At 36.7% G+C, this 26,935-nt stretch overlaps 2 protein-coding genes across 3 annotated transcripts; one reads left to right on the top strand and one right to left on the bottom strand.

The window, feature by feature from the left end:
- Positions 1–3: 3 nt before the first annotated feature.
- parp14rs1 (poly(ADP-ribose) polymerase family member 14-related sequence 1) lies at positions 4–10,159 on the top strand. Of its 2 annotated transcripts, XM_059499999.1 has the most exons (17): positions 4–196; positions 414–517; positions 601–634; positions 2,350–2,580; positions 2,710–2,937; positions 3,018–5,278; positions 5,480–5,713; positions 5,806–6,027; positions 6,149–6,233; positions 6,419–6,565; positions 6,714–6,776; positions 6,916–7,092; positions 7,547–7,753; positions 7,938–8,603; positions 8,776–8,918; positions 9,188–9,362; positions 9,477–10,159. In XM_059499999.1, the coding sequence occupies exons 1-17, from the start codon at positions 13–15 to the stop codon at positions 9,758–9,760; spliced, it is 5,445 nt and encodes a 1,814-aa protein (XP_059355982.1). In that variant the 5' UTR covers positions 4–12; the 3' UTR covers positions 9,761–10,159. The 2 variants fall into 2 exon arrangements, with proteins under 2 accessions (XP_059355982.1, XP_059355983.1); XM_059500000.1 differs by lacking the exons at positions 8,776–8,918; positions 9,477–10,159 and having other exon boundaries at positions 9,188–9,307.
- esyt3 (extended synaptotagmin-like protein 3) lies at positions 10,145–25,887 on the bottom strand. Its single transcript, XM_059500001.1, has 23 exons — positions 25,267–25,887; positions 24,248–24,289; positions 23,966–24,100; positions 23,772–23,848; positions 23,573–23,642; positions 23,152–23,241; positions 23,001–23,056; positions 22,441–22,561; positions 22,158–22,334; positions 18,466–18,548; positions 18,333–18,381; positions 18,074–18,163; positions 17,813–17,875; positions 17,606–17,665; positions 13,781–13,852; positions 13,590–13,676; positions 13,282–13,431; positions 12,016–12,386; positions 11,834–11,932; positions 11,618–11,749; positions 11,424–11,529; positions 11,264–11,313; positions 10,145–10,862 (listed from the first exon to the last, which is right to left on the bottom strand). The coding sequence occupies exons 1-23, from the start codon at positions 25,585–25,587 to the stop codon at positions 10,823–10,825; spliced, it is 2,541 nt and encodes an 846-aa protein (XP_059355984.1). The 5' UTR covers positions 25,588–25,887; the 3' UTR covers positions 10,145–10,822.
- Positions 25,888–26,935: the final 1,048 nt, after the last annotated feature.

The following is a 26,935-nucleotide window of genomic DNA, read 5'->3' as shown; positions in this document are numbered from 1 at the left end:
GCACAGGCGGACATGGCCACGGATGAGTTCCCATACCCTCTCTATGTGGAGGGCCAGTGGGACTCCCATACTCCCAAACTAAAAAACAAACTAATCATCTACTTCCAGAGTAAGAAATCCGATGGAGGCGACTGCGAGGTGGAATATAGTGTTTCTGGCGGACAGACAGCAACTGTTCGATTCAAGTCAAAGGAAGGTAAGTTGCCTTTTAAAACTCTGATATGAATCACTGTAACATATAATGTAAAAGTGCTTTGTTAATATTATTACGTGTCATTGGCTATATCGAAGCATAAATATGTCGTGGAGTTACCGTGGGAGGAGTCCAATAAACGAAAGCGATATTTGCGTGAATATGATAATAAAAATAATAGCCTGTTTGTTAACACATTATGTTCTTATTTTTGACTCAGTGAGGCAGCGGGTTCTGAACAAACAAACGCATGAGCTCAAGATTGGTCAAAAAACTGTGAAAATGACTGTGAGTCTCCCGCCATCCGATGCCTCAGTTTCTCAGGTGAAGAGCCTATTTAAATTGAGTAACACGCACGGCTAGCCTACTGACTTAAAGTAAGCTAAAAACGAAACTTTGTTTTCTAGGAATCAACTTCTTCGGTCAGCACAATTGCAGCAGGTGAGTCATCCAGCTTCACAATAACGCTATTCTGCTGTCCTCTGCTGGGGGCTCTTGCATAAAACAAGTTTAACAAACAAGCCAGGCTTATTTCAGTTGGTCTGATTTGTTTGAAACAGATCAATGGACAATTTGGTCTTATTTAGGTAAATTTGTTTTAGGAAACAGGCCCCTGCACTTTATATGCCACGATACTTGCCCGACCTCAACTCTAAAATGTACACTAATAACTAACAAACTAATTTAAACGATTTATTCATTTGTTTTTCTAAACTCAGAAATATTAATTAGTTAATCAGCTTAACTAACTTGATAGCCTAACATGAGGTTGCATCAACAAAATAATTTTTAGGTTTAATTAGATAAAAAAATTATTAAATATTTTCTGACTTTCAGGTTATAACCTTTTACAGTTTACTCTAGAATCATGTATGCTGCAAAATATGCAATAATGCAAATTGTAGAACTAGTGAACTGTTACAACTTATAATATAACAGCCAACATAAATCTTTAAGTTAGTGGATTTGTGGCAACCTCACTTGTTGGGAAAGTCGTGGCCTTATGGTTAGAGAGTTGGACTCGCAATTGAAGGGTTGTGAGTTCGAGTCTCGGGCCGGCAGGAATTGTGGATGGGGGAGTGCATGTACAGTGCTCTCTCCACCCTCAATACCACGACTTAGGTCGAACCCCCAACAGCTTCCCGGGCGCCGCAGCATAAATGGCTGCCCACTGCTCCGGGTGTGTGTCCACAGTGTGTGTGTGTGTGTTCACTGCTCTGTGTGTGTGCACTTCGGATGGGTTAAATGCAGAGCACGAATTCTGAGTATGGGTCACCATACTTGGCTGAATGTCATGTCACTTTCTTTCTTTCTCACTTTCTTTCATGACACCAGTGTTTATTAACCAGATGATATATTGCATTGCCATTGACAACCGTGACATAACGGTTAAAGTAAATAATAAGTAAATATTTGATCGATGAACAATGCAATCAGAATCAATTGTTATAAACAGCCATGTTATATATATATATATATATATATATATATATATATATATATATACATTAAATGAAATTGAGTTAATGCTGAGTAAAACCATTGTCATAGTATATATATATATATATATATATATATATATATATATATATATATATACTATGACAATGGTCATAGTATATATATATACTATGTTTTAGGAAACATAGTATTTATATATATATATACTATGACAATGGTTTTACTCAGCATTAACTCAATTTCATTTAATGTTTATGACAAAACGAAGTATAGGCTACTTTGGGTTTCATTAACAAGAGTTAGATGATTTTGTAGGAAAACTCAGTTTTAAAAAAACTTTGAAGTGTTGTTGCATTCATAAAAGGCTGGATTGGTTTGAAGAGGTGAAAGGTAAAGTGAATGTGGACTTCAAAGATGAAGCATGTGTGCCTATGAACTAATGAATATCTCTGAGATTGGAAAAGATTCCCCTTGATGGATTCGATTCCAACCTAATGAACTGACTCTAGATTCCCAAAGCCTCAGAATCAGGGAATCAATTCAAAGCCCTACCTAGCACAAACATGATACCCAAACTTCATAAATGTGTTAAATGAATGATAATCCTGAAATTAATTCAAATAAAAGTAATTCTGCATATATTTGGATCAGCACAGTTGACATTTTTCAAAGTAAATGAGTTTTTTTACATTCAGGTGAACGACAGAGTGAAGAAGAAATAGAGGATGTTGAGCAAGTTGAGGAAACAGAAGAAGATACAACACCTAGATCAGCTGTAATTGAAAATACCCAAAACTGTGGTCAAGAGTTTCTGACAATGCTGGTGGAAAATGTGCTGAAAGGATCTTCTGCTGAGTCAAAGGACTTTAACACTGAAATAATACCAGAGATTAACTGTGCTGTGGTGTCATTTTCTAATAGCAAGTGTAAGTCTTGGGTTCTGTCTCCCAACAGAAAGTACTTTTCAGATGTACATGCAAAATACTTGCCTCTTATTAAGGTCTGAGTGCTGGTCACCTGCTTTTATTTCCTGTTACTTATATTTCATTCCATAGATGCAGAACATTTCTTGGTATCCTCTCCAAGCAATGGAATAATTAAGAAGAAAAACATGAAAGTCCGATTGCTCGAGGTGACTTCAAAGGTGAAAGCCGAAGGCTTACCTCCAAACTCAAACTCTGACTTAGTCATGCTCTATTTTGACAAATTTGCAGAAGTAGAGGATGATGGGGTAACGTTTGAAACGGATCAATCAGCAATAATAACTTTTAAAAATCCTGAAGGTACATGAAGTGGTTTGATTTGATGTATTAGTTGAATTTAATTTTGACACATGCATAAACTAAACTGTGTGCTTTTTCAGATGTGCAAAAAGTCCTCGAAGAGCAACATCAAATTAAAAAACAGCCTTTTAGAGTACTACCATACTACGAATCACTACAAACAGCTCTATATGGTAAAGACAGACCCACCCTGAGACTTCCAGAGACATTTATAGAGAAGGTTGATAGAACTGTATGTCACCACCTAAAGGAAAACAGGAAATCCCTGGATTCAATCAAGCAAGCTATGTCCAATCATTTTTGTGAGATGGATTTTCAGTCCTCAGCAGTTAACATCAGTCCTTCTCGATCCCTACTTAACAATGGTGCGAAGACAAGAAAACTCATTCAGACATGGAGAGAAAACGCCCTTTCTGTGTTCTTAGAATCAATGTCTAAGTTTAAATCCAACAAGCTCCACATTCAGGAGGATGCATGGACAGAGATACAAACTGAAATTGAAAACGCAGTAGTGGGAGAGACTGTCACACTGGTTCCCTGTATGGATGAAGGAACGATAGCTGTAGCCGGCCTGAAAGAAGATGTGGACAGGATTGAGGGAATCCTGACAGAAACTGTTGAGAAAATCACCCAAAGAATCCAAAGAGAGAAGGGCAGTGAGATGGGTGACATCAATATGACTCCATCAGTTTATAATGTTGTTCTCTGTGATGGTTTGGAGAAGCAACTTTGTGACAAATTTCCAAAAATGAACATCACATACCATGTGCACAGCCAAAAGTTAACTTTCTTTGGTCTAAAACATGAGGTGCTGGAAACAAAGAACGAAATACTGCAGGCTGTTCTTAATTTGATTCGTAAACCAATTGAGCTCCACCAATCTGTTTTAGATTTTCTGCACAAGAATGATCTAGAGGAAATAACTAGAGATATGTTTTTCAACAAAGGAATCTATGTAGCATTAGAAGCTGATGGCAAGAGAGTTTTGCTTGTTGGAAAAACACACAAGGCCTTGAATGTAGGTGAGAAGCAATTGCTGACAGATCTGGGTCATCTTAGCTTCAATGTAGAAGATCCCAGTGTTCTAGGAACATCAGATTGGCATGACCTTGTCTCACTCATAAAAAGCACAAATGTTACAGTACAGACAGCTGTCAACCAGGTGGTGGTTTCTGGCTTTGTAGATTCCATCAACGATGTTAAGCAAGAGTTATATAATTTTGTTCAGGAAAACTCTCACTTTGAGAAAACTCTGAAATCTCACAAGACTGTTGTCGCATTCATAAAGGATCACAAAAAGCAGGAATGGTTTGAAAATGTGAAAGGTAAAGTGAATGTGGACTTTAAATGTGAAGATATCGTGATCAGTGGCTCAAGACTTTATGTCTCTAAGTGTGTGCCTCTGTTTGAGGACTTGCTTGGATCTGTGCATCAATGCACCATGAAAATAGTTAAACCAGGGGCAAGGAAGTTTTTCAAGGAGAAAAAGTTCATGTGGGTTGCATATGCCAAGACAAATATGAATTGTTTGGTCCAGTTACTAGATGAGTATGACCACCCACGTGACATAGTTCAATCACGGTCAATAAAGTCTATTTATGAATATAAGACGCATGAAGGAATGGAGATTACAGTAAACAAAGCCGACATGTGTTCATTTCTAGTGGATGCAGTAGTCGGTGCATGCAAAGCGAACCTCCTACTTGATGGAGGTTTAGCAAAGGCCCTCTCTGATGCTGCTGGTCCTAAACTTCAGAATGACTGCAACCAGATTGTCAAACGACGGAAGCTGACAACAGGCGACGCTGTTCTCCTCGATGCAGGAGGACAGCTATGTTGCAAGCATGTCATTTTAGCAATAGGACCACATTATAACTCTTCCAATCCTCAAGAGTCTATAAAGCTCCTGAAAAAAGCTGTGAAGAAGAGTCTGAATTTGGCAGATCAAGAAAGCTTCCAGTCATTGGCAATCCCAGCCATTAGTTCTGGTGTATTTGGTTTCCCACTGGACCTTTGTGCAGACACCATTGTGAAAGCTATAAAGGAGTTCTGTGATTTTGTTGAGGGGAATACGCTGAGGAAGATTCACCTAGTTGACAATAATGAAAAGACAGTCCAAGCTTTAGAAGCTGCAGTGAAAAATGTTTATGGGGTCAGTGCGCGTACCCATAGCGTGACATCTGGAAGCAGTTCAAGCAGCCAGCAGCAAAACCAAAACCAAGCAAGTTCTTCTCCAAGCCAACCCCAGATAGCTGCACAATTTCAAGGATCATCACAAAGTTTTCTGACAAAAGAAGGTTTAACCATTACCCTTATGAAAGGAAACATTGAGGACACAACAGTGAGTTCAATATAATTATGCATAATATAATTTGGTGTCTCATGTTTTATCTGAAATATCAATTTTTTTTTTTTTATGTTTTCATCTCCAAAAGTTACAAAGGGCACCCCTGCTATTTTAGTTTTTTTGTTAGTTTTAAGTAAACTATTGGAGCATGGTTTGAGCTGACTAACCATCTGTAAATATCTGCTTTTTGTACAGATGGACATTGTTGTGAACACTCTCAGCAGTAACCTGAATCTCAGCGTAGGCGCCATTTCAAATGCCCTTCTCAAAGCAGCTGGTCCTCAGCTTCAGGTTCTGCTCAATCAGCAAGTCACAGGTTCTGCCAATAATGGAGCGGTCTTTGAAACTGCCGGTGTAAACCTGAAGAACAAACTGGTGTTCCATGCTGTTGTACCCCACTGGAATCAGGGGCAAGGAAATGAGCAAAAGGTAATACACTTTGATTCTTAATTGATGTTTAGTGATTAGTAGTTACAAATCAAATGCTTTTAATGACCCTCTCTCTCTCTCTCTTTGTGCAGGTACTGGAGGATACCATGGATAAGTGTTTGGATCTGGCAGAGCAGCGTCAGCAGAGCTCCATTGTATTCTCTGCCATTGGCACAGGAAACCTGGGGTTTCCGAAGCCATTGGTGGTCTGCACTATGCTGGACTCTGCCTTCAAGTTTAGCAGTAAAAGAAGTTCAAAGCATGTGAAGGAAGTGGTATTTGTGCTTCACCCCAAAGATACACAAACCATTCAGGTACCTGATGTTTTATGTCATCTCAGTCTTTTTTAGATCCATATGGATTTTCACATTCTGTATAGATTTGACCCTTGGTACAATAATAATGAGTTATTATTCCTGTTGTCATCCACAACAGGTATTCACAGATGAGTTTAGCAAAAGGTTTTTGGGCCAGTCTGCCTCTGCCTCAGCAAGTAACCCCACACAGCCACAGAGCACAGGTGCTCAAAACTTTTGTTATTATTCCCTTTTACACTTTTTCTTACCCAAATCATTGATGCAGTCTTACTTATTTATAACTTACTGGTCTCAATGTCATTTTAGTAGATGCATGTAGTCAGTCAGTTCCCCATGATATACCTTTCTATAATGTTTTTTACTTTTGCATTTTACAATGAAATTATAGGCCCATTCTCAAAGGTCATAACAAAATCTGGGATTCATGAGACTACAGTGGGAGGAGTAACGCTACAGGTCCTAAATGGTGATATTACTTTAGAGAAAACCGATGTCATTGTGAACTCCAGCAATAAAGATTTTACAGGGAAATCAGGTAAAGTTACTAACTCTGAATAAGTAGAAGACTGTAAATCCTTTTTATTTGCTAACTTCTCAAGCTCTCAAGCACTAGAATTGCTTGTTGCTTAATTTGATAAGATTAACAGAGAAGATAAAAACAAATTTTATCTCTAATTGTCAAGGTGTCTCAAAGGCTATTTTGGATAAGGCTGGTCCAAACGTAGAAACGGAGTGCCAGCAACTCAGTGAGAAGAATGTTTCAATTTCTTAATTAAAATAATTTATAAGAATGAAATAATAAATGTATTAAATATTATAAAGAAACTTCAGCACACAGAAAAGAGCATGTGGTGTCTTATAATTCTGGTTAATGTGTGTTGCCAGGGGCCCAGGCTAACAGTAGACTGATAATGACTCAAGCAGGGAATTTGCAGTGTAAAAAGATCATCCACATTGCAGCACACAGCGATGCTATAAGGATCCAAAAACATGTAAGAAAGGCTCTAGAAATGTCTGCCAAGGAAAAGCTCACCTCCATTGCATTCCCAGCTATTGGAACAGGTGAGAACAAACTCAAATGTTGTTAATCTATGTCAAATAATAATGACTGTCCTTACATATAAAGACAACATACAACATATTCAATTCAAGTTTATTTGTATAGTAGTTTTCACAATCCAAATCGTTGCAAAGCAGCTTTACAGACGATAACGTTTCTACAGTAAATTTGAATATATGAATTGATTGATTGTTTTAAAAAAAAAAAAATTTACACCAAATTTACTTGTATTTATACAAAACAATGTATAATAACATATTCTATTTTTTTTTTAATTGAGAAATCTAAGTCTGGATTATTATTATTAATAAATGAGTGCTTATTATAAAATGTGATATATAAGTTTTCACCTTATATTAACTTCCGCAGCCCAAATTGTTACATTATCTTTATATTGTCAATTCAAAACTTTCACTAAAAACATAGATTTTAGTCAAATCGCTTTGTTTTTCCTAGGACAAGCAGGGTTGTCTCCGGGTCAAGTAGCTGACTCCATGATGGATGGCATGCTGGACATGATAAGAAAAAATCCCCAGTCCACTCTGAAGCTGATCAGACTGGTGGTCTTCCAGGCCCAGATGCTCCCTGAATTCCACAAAAGCATGCAGAATCGAGAAACCGGACCTGCCAAACAAGACCAGAGTACCTGGTCAAAAATCAAAAGTATGAATCACTTTAATTTCAACCTAATTTGATAGAACATTAATTGTAGGAGTAGCCTTTAAAACATTAAACCATTCATTAATAAAACAGAATAGTTCAAGAATACATTTTCATGAGGTCATGCACAACAAAAATATCAAATGGCTAAAGATATTTCTCTATTCCAATTTTGTGTGTTTTGCAGCATATGCTGCTAGTGTTAAATCCTTACTCACTGGATCGTGGGAGAAAGAAATAAAGCAACATGGTGGCAAAGACTTTGTCATTGAAGGTGTGCAAGTAGATCCAGTGTTTTTTTCTATCTGTGGCCCATCACAAGCAGAAGTGGACAAAACAAAGCGTTTCTTAGAGGATACAATCAATGATGAACAAGTGTTTGAGTCCATCACAGACACAGCAATACTTACCCTATCAGATAAAGACCAACAGCGAATCCAGGACCTGCAAAGCACTATAGATGTGACCATAAGGCTGGAATACAAAGCCCATAAAGGTTCAGAAGAAATCCCTGGAAAAGCCACACTAACAGTACAAGGTTTCAGTCGAGATGTTCTAAAAGCCACTCAGGAAATCCAAGACATGCTCAAAACAGCCAAAGATGATGCCATACTAAAAAAAGAAATGGATTACACAAGGGAGCTTGTTGATTGGCAGTATGAGCAAGGTGGCCAATATAGGAGTTTTGATCAACGTACTAATTTAGATTTAGAGAAGGCCCTTGACAGAAAAGCTGCAGACATCAGAATTTCCTTCCAAGGCCAAACTTATCAGGTCAGACTGCCTGAGGGTCCTGCAGTGAGCACCACTGGTGGAAACCAGATGAATATCAGACGCATCGACAAACTGAAAGGTATTTGCTGAATTGTACCATTTATCAATAAGAAAAACAAAATATATGTATAAATATGAATTATATTATTGTAATGCATAAAGTATGTGAATTGTATGTGATTTAAATGCACTAGAACTAATGTTGTAAATTTTACAACCACCTTAAATTACTAGATGTTTTTCTCCATTAGCTACTGAAGATATTCCACAGCATTGGGATGCAATGGCGCCTAACGAGTTGCACAGAAAGTTTAATTTGCAACCTACCAGCACAGAATACATAGATGTATTGAAGCACTTCCAGGCCACTTGTCCTAACAAAAAAGTCTTGAAGGCATGTGTATTATTTTATTTTATTTTATTTATAATTTTTTTTTCTTACTAGATGCTCTACAGGATTGAACATTTAAACTTTAGGTAACTGATCGACCCCCCCCCCCCCCTTAAATATTTATTTATTTATTTTGGGGAGTCAAGGCAGTACAATACATTGTAAATGACCAGGAAATAAACACATGGTAACATCACAGACAGCTCAGTTTCATACTTCTATTCATTATAGGAATGTTAACTGGTTTTACTCCTGTTTTCTGATTCCTGTAGATTGAGCGAATCCAGAATCCTGGCATGTGGAGGAACTACCAGAATAACAAAAATGTCATGGAAAAAAAGAATGGTCATCAAAACAATGAGAAAAGACTCTTTCATGGAACCAGTGAGCAGACTCTCGGTCACATTGAAAGGAGTGGATTTAATCGTAGCTATGCAGGAAAAAATGGTAAATCATTTACTACAATCACTTTCATTTTCACAATTCACCTTCCATGATTATACTTTGTAGTGGTGTATACATTTTTCATCTTATAGTTTTTTTGTTTGTTTCTTGTTACAGCTGCAGCTTATGGAAATGGCACTTACTTTGCACTCAATGCAAGCTACTCTTCTAGCGACACATACTCAGTGCCTAATACTCAGGGACACAAATACATGTACTTCTGCAGAGTCCTTACAGGTGACTACACTAGAGGACAAACAGGGATGATTGTGCCACCTGCAAAAAATCCTAACTGTGACCAGTACGACACGGTTGTGGACAATTCTAATGCACCGACCATTTTTGTGGTATTCCGAGATGATAATGCATATCCTGAATATTTAATCACTTTCACGAATTAGTCTCTGAAAATAAATCATTTTTCACAGTGAGGCAGATGGCTTGATCACATCAGATACAATCAGGGAGATGAAGCGACCATAATGTGTCTTATTGAATCATTAAAATTCAAACCAGCTTTAATTATGGAACCTAAATGTGCTTTAATGAATTCATTTTCAGTTCTTTCTACAGTAAAGTTTACGAAATTGTCTTATTAAAGGGATAGTTCCCCTTTCAATTGCTGGTCCTCATTGACATTGTTTTTCTTTCTTCCAGACTATGGAAGTCAATGGAGGTCAGCAAATGAAGTGAACTATCCCTTTAATTCTGGAGATAGTTTCAATAATTTGCACAAATAATACAATCTTCAGGAACATGTAAACAAACTACACTGCAAATAAAGATCACAGAAAACTTGAGTTTGTTTTATTGTTATTTCTTACACCCTTCTACAACATACAGTTGATACTTTTGGCATTCAAAAACATTTATAGGCACAATTTGCTATTCCACATCTTAGTTACAAATACAAAAATAAGTAAATACAGTAAATTTTCTGATTTATCCAGAAAGTAGGCGTATAAAGATATATTAGGGGGAAAATATCTTAGGAACCTTGCATTCCATTATTACAACCGAAAATAATACTAATACATTTTAAAATCATCTTCATAATATTTATATACAAAAACTCTAAATTTAAATGTGACCCTGGATCACAAAACCAGTTTTAAGTCGCTGGAGTATTTTTGTAGCAATAGCCAAAAACACATTGTATGGGGCAAAATTATAGTTTTTTCTTTTATGTCAAAAATCATTATGACATTAAGTAAACATCATGTTCCATCAAGATATTTAGTAATTTTCCTACGGTAAATACATCAGAACTCAATTTTAGGAAAAATTAACCCTGGTTTTTGTGGTCCAGGGTCACAAATATACTTGGACAGAAAGGTTGAAAAAAATATTTAAAGCCAGATCACCTCCTGTCATGTCAAGAAATTACTATATTACACACACAAAGAATTTAAGTGAAAATGAATGTAAAAACTATGCGCTCAGTTAATTTGTGACTAGTTCTATTAGTTTGTCTTCTTTAGTCCAGGGAGAGTGAGTTCATACCTGTTCATCAGAGAGAGAGTGAGAGAGAGAGAGGGAGAAATTTAAAAAAAAGTTAAACAAGAGTAAACCATCTGCACCATCTTACTTCAACCTTAAAAAAAAAAAAAAAAAACAGCTGTGCGACAGAGTGCATTAATGCCACCGTTTTCAGATGCGTTGGTTTTTATGGCGAAGCATTTCTTTTTTCTATTATTTTTTTCCAATAAGGATTTTTTTTTAAGGTCATATTTAGAGCATTATATGGCAAGAAGCAAACCAACCAGCTCTGAGCTGAATACAACCTCTGAGCTCACAACAGTCTTTTAAAAATCAGTTTCCCTATGGAGAAAATTAAGTTTTCACTTCTGGAACCCCATTGTTTCATTCTAAAAATGTAAGCTAACCACATTTGCTGTCCTTACCAATCTGTGGATCCCTTGATCAGATCCATTTCAGACATATCAATCAAAACCTTTTGAAAAAGAATACAATTATTTTTTTTAAAGTGACAGTGCTGATATTTAGAACTTTTTTTGTATCTATGTTTTTATCCATGTCAATCCATATTCTTAATCTATTTACCATTCCAATCTCCTTTCTCTCTCTTTTGTGAAGCATTTTATTGTTTTTTACTGCAACATCCAACTTTCTTGTTCTTGCTTCCTCCATTGACACAGAAAACTCAAATCTGAGATAGAGAATTATGTCAGAAATCTTCAATACATTTCTAACAAAGGTTTATACATGGTTTTCAAATAGCCAAAAACTTCTCTAACGTCTCATTGAAGACAGGGTCCACAGTCTTCTTTTTAACCGGAGTGCGCTTGCGGTGCTTCCACGTCTGATCAGGCAGCAGATACATGCGGACGTAAGTATCAGAGCCGCTCTCGCTGCAGGAGACCAGATCCCTAGGCAGAAAAATAAAAGCTTTTTTGAATCTTTGATCTGTGAAAATCATAACAATTTAAATAAAGGAAGGATGAGCTTCTCACTTGCAGCAGCTGACAATAACAATAAGCCGCTTTCTTAAGGTGGCATAACGCAATGTGAGTTGAATCTGCCCAAAGCTGCCCTGATGATTCAGGATGGCCCTTTAATGAACATATGAACTCATAAGTTAAATCTGAAGATTTTTGTAGAACACTATTTGTAAGCAGCACCAGAATGCACCTACTCTGGATAAGTGGCATTATCTGTTAGATCGAAGCGAGAAGAAGCTATCGAGTTCTCTGACAACAGACTGTGGGAATCGTAGCGACGCATTTGACTGGGGGTGGAGGGGATCGAACGCAGTGCCTCTGTGCCAACAAAAGTGCTACGTCTGTAGGGAGTATACTCTGCTTGAAGATCATTATAGGAGCTGACTGAAGATGGCACAGGGACAGGAACAGCCTGTGTTCTGGAGAGTGGAGCAGATGAAACCAGTGCTTTTTCTTTCGGGTTGCTCTGTACAGGCTGAGCTGGAGTTGGAGTTGGAGATGAGACCTTTGCCTTAGCCTTTGGTGGAGCGACAACCTTTGGTTCAGGTTTATCCAAGGTAAGAATCTATTTGAGACGACAAAGGAATAAGGAATTTTTGTTAACCATTATCCCAGCAAATAAAAAAAAAAAAAATTGATTAAAGTCAATTTTATTTTGAAATGGGATACTTTTTCCCCAAAAAAGCGACTAGCGACCTTTTAGACAATCATTATTTAGTCTCTGAGACTTTCTGGTGCTGTCGCACGAGCGCGAGGTCTCTCTTTCCCAGCGCGATCCTCTCTCTCTGCTTCTGCGGTGTTCAGTGAACGCAGAGAGGAACAGCACTTTCAGTAAAAAAAAAAAAAAATATTCTGTTGCTTCTAACTCTATTTTACAAGCAAGTATAGCCGACATCAGTCACAGCACAACCACTGACTGTCGGATTTCATTAGAGCAGATTAATGTTTGAGAGCTGGTTATGTAGTCTTAATGGGCCGCGTTTCAGTCATTGTAATATTCATTCCGTTGTCTACACAAACATTAAAATATAGTAATAAAAACAGTTTTATTGAGAATTAAATTAAATGGCTAAATTAAATTGCAGTATGTGAGCATAGGGAGGCAATACAATACTACGCACTTACGTCATAAATATGCTAATTAGCGCATGACGTCATATAGTTCATGTTCTCATGATTTATTTTTATGAATTAAAATGTTTCAAAACATCCCCCCCTCTGTTTTTTTCACAAATCGCACCTTGATTAAATATATATTAAATAATTTATGCAAATTGTAATGTTGATTTTTTTTTGGTAAGCTAAATAAATGATAACATTTTATTTCATGATACCTAATGCATTAAACAATGTTACTGCATTCAACACTAAGGTAAAGTGTTTTTTTAATGTTTTTTTTTTTTAGTACTGTGTCTGGGCTTGTAAAATCCGGGTGCTGAAGAAAATAAAAACTCCCTCACCCTGAGAACAGCTTTAATCTTGATATGGCTGTTGGCTCCGGAGCGCTCAAGCTGAAAGCGCTGGTCCATGGTCATGTCGGATATATTGAGTAGCCGGACCAACGGAAGAGTGAGCTTGCCCAGTGAGGATTTTTTATCGTGTTCTTTTACCTGAGGACACAAGATAAAAGAAAAAGAAACATAATTTTCTATATATTATATAATAATACCATGAGTTCTTGTTGTTTGTTATATTTATCAAGTTTTGTGTATGACTTAGTTCATTCTTTATGATTGCAAAATAGGTTATGGTTTTCTGATAGGTTTACCTCGACATTCAACACTTGGTTATTCACACTGTGCACAAAGAATGTGAAGCATTCATCATAAGTCGGGTCTTTCGAGGCATACACAACCTTACAGAGAAGAAACAAACTCAGATGAAAACTGATTCATTGCGTTTAAAAACTGGGAAACAGAGTGGATTATCATTAGAATTATATTACAAAAAGTTAAATACCTTGCTTTTTTGACTTTGCTGATCAATGGAAATCTCCACATATGAGTTGGGATCATTGGTTTTTCTGGTGAACTGCAAGTTAAAATGGACACAAATGGAAATAAAGCTGATAGACACATTTTGATTATGTATATTCTAAATAAACATGAGATTTGGTTCCCAAATTCTTTGAATTGCTATGACTTTTCATGATCATGAATTCCCTTGCCTTTTTCTTGACCTTTCCATTCATTTGTGATTACAGGATATAGATTTCATTCAAAACAATCTAGCAAAGATTTACATTTATGTCCGGTACCAATCCTTGGAAATGATATATTTAAACAAATATGCATATCAGTGTAAAAATGTCTCCAGAGAGACACAAAAACTCCTGATTGCAATGCAGTTCACAGATGATTTAGCTAGTGGGGCAACAAATATCACATTATGCCAAGAGTCATTCTAGCAGCTGCAAAAAAAAAAAAAAAAAAAAAAAAGGAAAGACCAGCAGATTACTTCACTAATAGGTATGTTATTATGATTAGGAGACTACAACACTATGAACTAAGAAAAAGTCCTAAGTTTCACTTTTTACTTTGCATGATATGCGGTTAACTTGATTATTTTCATAGTTGAACCAGTGGTAGAAACCAGTTGAACAGGTTGCTACAATTACGGAGAAGCAGAAACTAAAACCTGCGCCTTGACTTTATCATGCTTACAGCTAAACACTATGATATCATCTCTGGAATTCTCCATATTCAGTGCAAGAAGGCTGCATTCCAGATGCAGATGAGTGAAATACTTTGATATCTAGCTTTTTGCCCAACAACAGAAAAAGAAGGAAAAGCGTAATGGGAGGAAGCCTAATACACAAACTTTCAGGAAAGGCTTAAAGGAATAAATCACTTAAAAATCATTCAGTCATCAATTGCTCACTGATAATAAGGCCAAAATGTATTTACATTTCAGTTTGCTCCTCACACAAACCTATCACATGGTTCCAGAAGACTACTTATGGTATGCACCTTTTTATAATATATATATATGCAGGGGTTAAAGTGGAAAAAAATCCTGAGCCTGAACTTTTGGACGTTTGGAGAGAAACTCCACAGACAGACTTAATTCAAATATTGACGATAGTCAATAACACAGTAACAAACAAACATACAAACAAAAATACAGTAACAAGAGCTTAAAGTGCTTAGAAAATGGTAAACAGACTGATATAGACATGAATCTCTTCAATGATTATGTTTGGCAACATTTATTTAAAAGTACTATGTCAAATAAAGTGTTTTCTTCTAAACAATAACAAGTGCTTAAAGTGCTTAAATAATTAAGTGCTAAAAGTGCTAAAGAACTGAACTGCTAAACTGAAGTTTAGAAGTGAAATCAAGGCTATTATCACTTTTCTTTCTGGGATGTAACTCGCATGTTGATTTGAAACCAACAGGCTAGTGAACGCTTTTTTTGTCTTCTGCCAGTTTTCTACACAGGGTAAACAGTTGCTGCGAAATTCTGAATGACAAATCATTTTCTGCTCTAAATGTGCACACACATATTTTTTAATCGCAGACATGGTCAGTCATAGACAACGGTGTGTCAGCTAATAGTTGCTCCCGGCTAGAGACCTGAACTCCCGCGGGAGTACCGTGGGAGCCAGCGCAACCGAGTGCGGCGCGGGACAATATTTGATGGGTGAATGCGGACGCGGGCGGCAAGATATTATTGTGTGCGGGTTGCTGGGAAAATAAAATTATTTGCGGGACAAATAAAAGACAAAATAACAAAACAAGATAAAAGAACTAGAAACAAATAGACCTTTGTTTATAATAAAATTAAATAGACTTTGCGGAATGGGAGGATGCGGATGATACCATAGACAGCGACGTGTAATTCGATTCCGTAATAGCGATATATTTAAATGTCAAATTGGATGGATTAGAAGCACACAGACAGGATGATGTCCTCCAGTAGTGGAAAAGACGAATTTCCGAGATTGAGCAAACACGCCATGTACTTTGCATTCCAGCTAGCGCACCATCGGAGAAGGCTTTCAGTATTTGCGGTCGCATACTGGAGCAGAGACGGATTAAACTGAAGCTCTCAACAGAGAACGACATGATATTCCTGCATGGGCACATTAAGTAGTCGTACAGGTTTTTTTTAGTCAATTCAGTTTATTTTTATTTTATTTATTTAGCTTAATATTTAAAATTGGTCTATTTTGTTATTGAGGAATAAGGATATTTTTTGTTAAATGTTTGAATGAATTGCTCAGGCCCCATAAGCTACTTTTCCTTTGAAACTGAAATAAATCCAGATTTATTATTATTATATAATTTATTAGGCTATATAGCCTAATTATTATAGATATATATATTTTTTATTTACATTTCTTACTTTTTTTACTGTATATGTTCTAAGTTCCTTGTTCATGTTCATACTTTTATTTAAACGCAAATAAAACGAAACATTTGTTTAATTTCCGTTTCTTTTAAAATTTATATTCAACAGGGGAGCAAGTGAAAAAATAAGAGTAGCAGGCAGAATATGCAATTTATAAAAAAAAAAAAAAGAAAAACTACTGTAGGCTATACGTTTACCCGCGGTATTTTGCGGGCGGGAGCGGGACGAAACTTGATTGTTTGCGGCCGGGAGCGGGAGAAAATAACATATTTTTGCTGGAGCGGGATGGAGAAATCCCTCCCGCGCAGGTCTCTACTTCCGGCAACGTCGTGGTAAGTTTAAGTGCACGGGCAGCGGCTCTATGACCGGAGTCTGGTGCTGCTTTCCAGGCAGGTTTTAGCTCGCAAGTCACTATTTCAAACCACGACTAACGACTTTGTACCGTTCCAGGCAAGTCACGCCAAACTTTCTGAGCGCAAGGAAATTTAGCTAGATTATTAATTTTATTGCAACGTTACATTGTCCTAAAATCTATTTTTTTACGTGTACCACTTGCATAAACACTGGCTGTTGTTTCGCGTGCTGTGTGACGTCAGAACTCGGAGTACATCGATCTAGTAGGAGTTCACGGGTGGGAAGTCACGGGTTTGACTGCCGTTCCAGTGCACTTTCACAGGTTTAAGGTTGGAAAAACACGGGTTACGGGTTGCCTGGAACGCGACATAAATCATAACGAGCAAGCACTTTCTTTCCGCTGCTGGCATTCAGTAATACCTCGAGCAAATCATGCAGAAACAAGCCCCAGGCTCTCTCAGTTTCTTGCACCAACTGCCAAAAAGCTCCATTTATTTTTGAGTCCTTTATCTATTGCTAGGAGTCTAGGACATCATCCCCAGGCTTCATAAACTTGCGCTCCATTTTTGTTTTCTCCGACAACGCTAACGTGACATTGACGTATGGGCGTCAATCATCCTTCACGCCCTTCTCTGCTTCTGATAGGCTTGTAACGTTAGTTTAAGCTGCGTTCCTCTCATATGATTGGTATAAGAAATAAATTGGCTCGAAAATATTAAACTGCATGCGCAGGCTCTCAAATATTATATATTTTTTTTTTTTCTCACGGCCACACGCCGGCACGGTGCCGGAATACTTTAAGCCCTGTATATGGATAAAAGCGTCTGCTAAATGCATACATTTAATTTAATTTAATTTAATTTAATTATAATCTCCATCTGTTTTTCACTGCAAAAATAACAACATACAGGTTTGGAACAACGCAAAGGTGACCAAATGATGATGGTGTTTTCATAATTCCATTAAAACTATATGGAAAGTTAACCATATAGTTTTGCTTTTATTGATTCTGAGAGGTTTTTGGATGTGCTTCAATCTTCATTCATAAGGTCAAGGACAATAGTGGACATTTCTTACCCGAGATTCTTTGGGTGGTTTTCCCTGCTTTTCATTATGGGTGAATTCACGGTGGTCTTTCTAAAGGCAACAAATAATGGCAAGCAGGTAAGAAAAAAAATAAAGAAAGAAGATATATCACAAAATAACTAGTTCTCACATGCTGTGTTTGTTTTATGATAGGCTGACAGTTTTTTAGTTGTGCTCTCATTGTACATATATACTCACAGGCAGATTAGAGGCACTATCCAAGTATACAGCTAACATGGCACAAGCAAGCCCATCTCTGGTCTGAAAGGTGAAATTCAATAAAAATCCATTAAAACACCTTTACATTCATTCCAGTTGAATTTTTACAGTTAAATATAATAATCACATTGAAACAAACAGACACACATTTTATTACACCACTTAAATCACAGCAGGTATTTTAACCATATAAATTATCTACAGGCATATAAATGATCTACACTATTATAATAAGCTTACCTCCTGCAGTAGTGCTGGGTTTGCGTGCAAAGAAAACCATTGCAATTTCATATGTATCTGACCATTCTCAATATCCTCCAGGGTGAACCACTGCAAATCAAAGACAAAACTTGGTGAACAACAACGACAACAAAAGTTACATTTATATTATATCACAGAATATTTTAGCACTTTTTCCAATGTACAGAGAAATTCTGATAAAATCTTTGATCAACTATCGGTTAAAAAGCCTGGCAATTTTGATCTTTCTAAAGCTCACCTCATCTAATTCTCTGTTTTTCCTCACATCCCCACAATCCAGACTGTACCTGTGGCAGACAATCCAACATCTCAGACAAAATCACATAAAATAGGCAAAATAATATCCATCATCTGAGCCACCTCATCATTACCTGCCCAAAAAGTCATCGGCATCTGTGTCTTCGTCATAAAGTTCCACCTCCAATTCTTGCCCAGGAGCTTCATGAATGACAAACTATTGAAAACAAATATTATAGGGGTCATATGATGCGATTTAAATTTTTCCTTTCTCTTTGGAGTGTTAAAAGCTCTTGGTGTATAAAGAAGATCTGTAAAGTTGTAGAGACTGAAGTCTTGAATCCAAAGAGATATTCAACCATGCCCCCCTAAAATGGCTCATTCTAACACGCCCCCATGTCTACATCACTGTGTGGGAAGATTTGCATAACGTCGCCCAAATGTTCACGCAAAGAATGAAGGCGTAACTTCTATTATCGCTGTTGATGCCGCTGCCATGTAGTGGAGTCGCTCTATGTTTCGTTGAAAGCAAAATTACTTTGTTTGACCTTCCAAAAGAGGACACAACTAGAAATCAGTGGATAAGTAAGCGATAATGTACATGCAGCCGGTTGTTCTCTCAGAATAAACCCCAATGCGAAGCGAAATGGACATTATCCATCTTATAACACAGCTACTTGCCACATAAGTAAATAATTCAAACTAGATGGGCATTTAAGGGAAACAGTGCAGTCAAACCACTTATTTAACAACATTTAACCATATTAAAAATTAAGGCAATAAAAGATTTAAGACAAAAATGTTTTAAAATCTTAACAGTTTATTAATTATCTTATAATCCATTACAGCGTACCAAACAATCGTAGCAAAATGGCAGCACCTTTGTTTGTATGAAACGAGAGTGAGTCCGCAATACCAGGATGACATAATTAAATAATTGTACACCAATTTTAATCGAGTTTTAATACTTTATTAGCTAAACAAACACAAAGCTTGCACCAAGAGAAATTGTTCCTAGCAAGAGTACAGCGCCGACTGCTGTTACCCGGATGAGCCTGTGTTATTAGCTTTTACAGGTTGTTATCGAGGGATAACGTACCTTGGAATGTCACAACTGACCAATCAGAATCAAGTATTCCACAGAGCCGTGTAATAAGTTACATCGATTCAATATCAATTCTTTAAAGAAGTGAATTAATCTTTTACTATATTTATTTCAGAAAAAATTTTAAGTAAACATGAAATCAAAATTGATTATATTTATTTTGTTAGTGCACAGTGCTATTTTTGTAGTGAACAATTCATCCGTGCAAGTCAATCCACAAAAAAAGTCTTTGCCTTCGTAATCTTTAATACATATCTGAGAATGCTCCTCCTCTTCAAAACGACAGACCTTTTGTGATGACGTCAGTCTGATCTAACACACGAGTCTAACTACGCCCCTCCAAATGTCAGTGTATGGAGATAAATCAGTAGCTTAACTCGAGCAGTTGAAAATCTGAATGTGAGAACTTGTTATATTAACATTCGTATTTGTAAGTTGAAATTTACACTCGCAGCTCTGATGTGAAAAGCTGAATCTTTCCATTTACACACACAGACAATGATCAAATCACCTGTGTTTTGAATTGAATGTTAGATTAATAGTCACAAATGTGTAAAATGATATTCACACAAAGAAAATGATATACACAAATGTTTACAACATTTTTACTTTTGCACTTTACTTAAGTTTCCAAGAGCAAAGCGTGATTTGTAATGCTCAGTTAAAATTTTAGAGTAATACTACAAAATCTGTATTTGACATCACGCGTAAAGGTGCTATAATTTCCGCAATGAATGAATGAATGGCGGATGGTACAACACTGTTTCTTTTACAGAAGCGTGGACGACGCTCGCAGTGTTTTCAACATCTGTCGTCTTACTAAGATGATATAAATACACCAATTTCATCCCCAGGTGCTCTGAGAGTCACATCATTAGCATTTTATTGTTTAATTTGACAAAACTACCGTCATATCACATACACAGCAGCTGCAAGTTCTTTACAGCAACCCATCAAAATAAATGTTTTTTTTTAAAGAAAAAATATATTACTATTTAGCAGACTTAAGGCTCAGTGTAACAACAATGCTACTACTAATGATAAATATTGATAATTCTTTATTTTTAAAGGAATAATTAAAATTGTTTTCTTTTTCATTTTAACAGCTAACCCCTGTTGTGCAGCACTTTCTTTGCCAAAAAATCAAAGGTATTTTCATTTGACTGGGATAAATTAAATTGTTTTATGCCTTCATCTGATTACCAGAAAAATTAAGAAGAACATTTTATATGACCCTATTATTGTTTAAAAAAAGGACCCTATACAAAAAAAAAAGGTTTAAAAAACAGGCCTTAATTTCTTTTTATAAAATCAACATTTGTAAACTGGTGTTTACTGTTTATTTTTTTTAAATTTCAATAGCATTTGTATAAAAACTATATTCACTGAATTTAATAAAAAAAATTAAATAAAAAAAATGGAGAATCGATTTGAGAACTTGTGAATCTATACAAATCAAATTGGGACATCTGAATCGATACCTAGCCCTAATGTACATCCACGCTTCACATCAGGGTCCTGATAACCCTGTCGGGTGTATAACCGGGTGGATGTACATTATCCTGCTTATTATAAGGCTAAAAATATTAGTTTTTACCATATATGTTAAAATGAATGCTGAAGTCTTCCATTGTAACACGCCGTTGTTAAGTATTTTCAGTCACAAGATGCCGCTAGACAGTCAATGATAGTGGAGTGACTTGTTAACCATATAAGTAGTACTCAGAATTCAGTACTACTTATTCAGAAGTATTCAGAATCAAGTATTCCACAGAGCTGTCTAATAAGTTTTTACAACACTGTTCCAGGCCAGTTAAACCCAAATATTCAAATATGTTCAGCACATTTTATGGAGGATGAGGTCTGTTTCCTGAACCAGTAGCTTACAATGTGTCTGTGACACAACGGCTATTTCTATAAAGTTGGGCAGTTTAAACATTGCAAAGACAGTCTGGCGCTTCTGACTCACAGCCTGTAAGTACGTTTTTTATATTTAAATAATTTGCCACAAACGCGAATTTTTGGCAGTGTAGAGTAGAGCTTGTTATCGTTTCTCAGATCGCAATGCAGACATGGTTTTATGTATACGCAGTGCGATACGCAACGCAATAAATAAAAAGACAGTTTAAGTCATTAATCAGTAATTATGTCCCCACTGGACTGCAACAAATGCCTTGTTTGTAATGAGTTTTAATGTTTTTGTTTTCGTCTAGTTATGTCCGGATCGCAGATGAATCGTTCTATTTAACCAGGTCACCAAATCCAACTGAATCGTTTGAAACAAGCTATTCGATTTATAAATGTTCCTGACACTCCCTCTTATGTGAAATAAACCAAAATCCCGAGTTTTTCAGTTACTCCTAACAGTACATTGACTGAACTGCTAAAAGAGAACCAATGAAGGGATTTGCACAAGCAGAGCAGCTGGACTAAGTCTCGTCCTGCTTGGAGAAAGCGTCGCCGTTTTAAGGGACATAACATTTCCGTCATAAGCTTGAGGCATTTGGCCAATCACAACACACTGGATAGCTGGGCAATCAGAGAACGATGAGCTTTGTAAAAATCTACGTGTTTCAGAAATGCAGGGCATAGAGGAGAAACAACAATGTACATTATATGGAAAATAATGTGTGTTTTTTTTACCTTAAACCGCATAAACACATTGCATTACACCAAATACACAAAATAATGACTTTGTACCGATATATAATATATAATTACCTCATAAACTTCATTCCAGCGTGGATTCAAAGTTTCTTTGATGGTCTTTGTTTTGAATTGCTTGTTTCCGACCCTCAGCACAGTATATGGATCTGACTTGCCCTTTACAAGTCCCATCATGTACGTGTCCTTTGCTACAAGATCCCGGGCCTCCAAAACATGGACCCGTACAACACCCTAAATATGTTCACATAGTGTATAGTGTACTGAATTTTGAAAACAGAACGTTTTTTTTTTTTTTTGACAGATTTTAGCAATGGGAACCAACTATTCTCAGTCTTACTCGAGGAAGAGGAAACTTCATTTGGTCAACCTTGACTTGATCAATCAAAGGGATGCACATGCGATTAGGCAGAACCATGAGAGAGGCGATGATGTCCACAATGGCCGATTCTGACAAATGACTAGAGATGAAATAGAGAGTCAGATTTACATGACAATGAACACTAATCATCACATGTGTTTAATTTGTTAAGAAATCCCTGCATTTCTCAATGGCCACTAAACTTAGTAACGAAGATTTTTAAAGGTAAAATCTATCTTGGGTGACAGGAGGAGAGGCTTAACAAGCTTTAATCTTTAATAATCCTGTCCTATTTATCCCTCATTGTACAGGAGGCTTTCATGTTATACGCATTTGTCTAAATGTAAACTTGTATGACAACATTCCATGTCCGGAAGCAATTTTAAAGAAGTGTGGTTTGGTTTTTCAGCGTGACTGAGTTGCTCTTGCTGATTACAAAACAAAATGTAAAACATAACTGACAAACTGTTCATAAATACACGGAACTTTAAACTGTTTGTTAAGTCACAATCAAAAATAATTCAAATCTATGAACATACCTTAGTCCTGGACCATCCAAAACATTAGTCATTCCAGTCCAATTGACTTGCAGAACCTGGAAATTGAATTTAAAAGGTTCATGTTTTGAACTCATGATACTTTTGTTATTTTCTTTTAAACTAGCCAGCTGCAAGTAATGTCCATACTCACAGGTCGACGAATGAAGAACATGGTGACCCCACCTACAAGGGGTGACTGGCCAATCAGAGGCTCCAGAATTACACGTAGCATTCCCTGAAGCTGAAAGAAAAAATAAACACCTTTATAGTTGTTAATTGTTCTCTTATTCAGTAACTTTTTTTATACATTAAGTTGTGCTGTAAGGACTCAGTAAATGTGAGCAATGCAAGTTTATATATATATATGTGTGTGTGTGTGTGTTTGTGTGTGTGTGTTTATGTATATCAGTATATTTCATACACAATTGTAATTAAAAGTGTTTTACACTCTTTCTTCAGTGCCAAACCAACAAATTTTAATGATTTCTGAAGGACCATGTGACACTGAAATCTAGAGTAATATCTGCAGAGAAAATGCCATCTATTATCATTAAATTCAATTATACACTAACCTGAAGGCCTTTGACTCCTACTTTGATGGCTGGTTTAACATCTGCATCAATGTCTACATCAGCATCATAACTACAGGAGATAAAAGGAAAAGAGAGCCTTCATATATTTCAGGAAGATAAGGTAGTAAAACCATGCATTATTTCAGTCATGTTAGAAAGATAATCTGGTGTCAAATTGAAGTTTTATGTCATAGCTCACATAATGTTGAAGTCGAGGATGACCTCTTTTGTTTCCAGCTCATGTGTGTACACTCGTACACCTGTAATAGTTGGAGCCTGAAATGCAAATAGACAATTGTAAGCTTCTGTATGACAACTGAAATATTTATAATAATGTGCTAATGCAGTCTATTGCCAGTTAGGGGCAACAAGTCTCAGATTACGGAATCGTACATTCTGCCCCATGTGAACTTTAGTAAAGGTGAAGGTCTTCAGATGGGGGCTGGACGATCTTACAGATGGCTGAATGTTATCAATGAGAAGCTTTTCCATGTACATGCCAAAGAACGGCCACGCTTGCTGAAGAATCTACAACAAACAAGCACATTACAGAAATGCAAGAACAGCAAAAATACTGAAACAGTACAATGTATGACTCCCACAGGTAGACAAATTTATGAGATTTGCCAGCATAGATAAGAGGCGCAAATCATCATCTGAGGCAGGAAATCTAACCTTGTTGATCCAAGCAGCCTTCTCAACATCTGCAAAGTGAATCTATCAGAGAGAGAGAAATAAATAACAGAATAATTATGGACATTTCACCACAAAATTAAGGTTCACTTGTTTAGAAATAAAAAAACACTTGTGTGTGACTTTAAGCACATCGAATTTCACATAATTCTGTTTTCCTTTCAGCTTTTTATGAAATATGAATGAGATCAATCCCTTAAAGAATCAGATGTTCAAAGGGCAGTTTTAATTTTATTTTGTGGTGTCATGAATATCTGTGGCCTTGAATCTATTATATCTAAATCAATTCTGAAGATCAGATATGTAAATTCACCCAGATATTTAAACAGAGAAGACAATGAGCAATCTAAGAACCTGAAATAGCTTGACAATTTTGGTCACAAAGGGCTAAAGGGAGCATTCACACCAAAATAAAAACTGGCTGTCTCTAACATGCTTCCAATATCTAACAGCAGCACATCTTTTGTGTTTGCTAGAAGAAAGATCATCATACCAGTTTGGGATGACACAAGGGTGAATTAATGATGGCAGAGTTTTATTTTTTAAGTGAACTACCCGTTCAGGGTTATACTGGAGTTTGTAAACATGGAATTCTTTGGAACTGTAGCAACATAAAATCAGGATACTATAAAATGATACTTTACAGGTACAATAAAATTGTTTTACAGGATAATCCATTTTACATATTTCTTTAAACTTTAGTAAAGGGTGTGTCAGATTCCTGTTTTGAAAAGGGCTGGGTATTTTAATTTAGAAACTCAAGCTGACACCTTGGTGTGTGATGTTCCCAAAGCAGCACAACAAGAAGCCACACCTCATACAGTTCAATACCATCTAGTAGGCCTATTGTTTAGATGGTATGCATATAAACAAGTACAGTTGCCTACAGTATTTCCCCACCAACATGCTAATTAGTTTACAACTAATTAAAACACTTGTAGCAGAGATCACTTAAACTAAAATTATTCCAGGTCAGTAAAGAGGTCAAAATGACCACCCACCCAAGCTGGCATGCTCATGGCTTTGAGTTCAGTGCTGATCACGTCCTTCTCGTTTTCCAAAAAGTCGATGGCTGTGTCGATCCTCTGATCTTTCCACCTGCGGTTGTTTTTCCACATGGTCCACATCAGCATGATCAGAAGAATCCAGCTGATGCTGAGTCCAAGCGAGCCGGTCAGGTACACGGGATAGCACAGGACAATCGCTCTCATCATGAACATCAGGAACTCCATGATCGACTGACTGACATCTTTTACACTGAGTCCCTCTGGATCTCCAGCAGAGATGGAGGGCGCTTGACCCTCACTGGCAGCAGCGCTCATTATGTGACTCTGGAGCCTGACAGCTGAGTCTGGTTTAAAGGTCTGAAGAAGGCAGTAGAAGAGCGTCTGAATTCACATCAGAGACGCATCGCCTGTCGATCGTTGTACGGAGGGTGGTTTTCCTGACTACCTGAGATTAAATCCAACCATCAGATCGAAAGAGTAAACAAAAGATTTCCCGAGACGCGTCCAGCATCCCTTGTCACTCGTCGTGTTCACTTCATCTCCATTAAACCCACTGTGATTGTGCAAGAACTCTGTCAGGTTTAGCGAACTTCCGCGTTTCCCATCCATTGGGTTTTTACCTGCCAGCCTCGAAGTAGACACGCCTAAGTTCCACCCTTTTCTGTGTGTGAGAAATAGTAACTTGCATTCGTTCGTGCAGTAAGTTGACAGACAGGATCTGCCTCGAAACCAAACGATTGCATTTAAAGCGATCTGTTCGTGGAACTAGACAGACGAAGTCGCATTAAATAGCGGCTCACGTAGTGAGTGGACGAGATTTTTTCACTGGGAAAAAACTTGCTTAAACAGCATATATATTTACATTTATTCATTTAGCAGATGCTTTTATCCAAAGCGACTTACAAATGAGGACAATGAAAGCAATCAAAACCAACAAAAGAGCAATGATATACAAGTGCCATAACAAATCTCAGTCAGTGATGGAAATGCATTACCCGAATTTTTGTATCCATAGCAAAGTATTTTGTAATTTTTCTCACAACAAACATTTAAGTGAACACCATTAAAAAAGGTAATAGTGGAAATTAAAGACACGATATTTACCCTATGATCGTGACCTGCTGAATGTTTTAACACAAATGCATTACTATTATTATTATTATTAAAAAACCTTTTCGTTTTTCAAGATATTTATATGCAGCTCCTATTTAATTGCAATTGTTTGATCTTGCGCCATCTCAAGGGGTTTCAAAGTCATTGTAGTCCAGAGTATCATTTTATCAGTTACTTTATGTACATAGCGATAAACTTCTGGATAATAGCTTGACCTGTCTTGGTAGTGGAGTTAAAATTGCTTATTACTCATTTATTACTCTTTTATTACTTTTTTAAATTATAAGACATTCACAAACATGACTGCTTGTCTCTCAAAACTTATGAAATGGGGAGGTGAGGAGAAAGATCACTGATTGTATCACATGACATTATTTGACACAATGGCAGTGCAATGAGAGAGAAATAACTGTTAGGCCTACCTAAATTCTGATACACTAAATTATAAAACAATATTTTTTAATACAGATTTTTTTTAAGCTTACCTTGTCTGTCCTGGGTATATTTTAACAGTTTAAACCTCAATCAAATATATTTTACAAATAAATTC

The sequence above is a fragment of the Carassius carassius genome, chromosome 19 (genome assembly GCF_963082965.1).
Source record: "Carassius carassius chromosome 19, fCarCar2.1, whole genome shotgun sequence".
Taxonomy (NCBI): domain Eukaryota; kingdom Metazoa; phylum Chordata; class Actinopteri; order Cypriniformes; family Cyprinidae; genus Carassius; species Carassius carassius.
The sequence above is the reverse complement of the archived record's forward strand: the minus strand, read 5'-3'. Positions and strand labels throughout refer to the sequence as shown.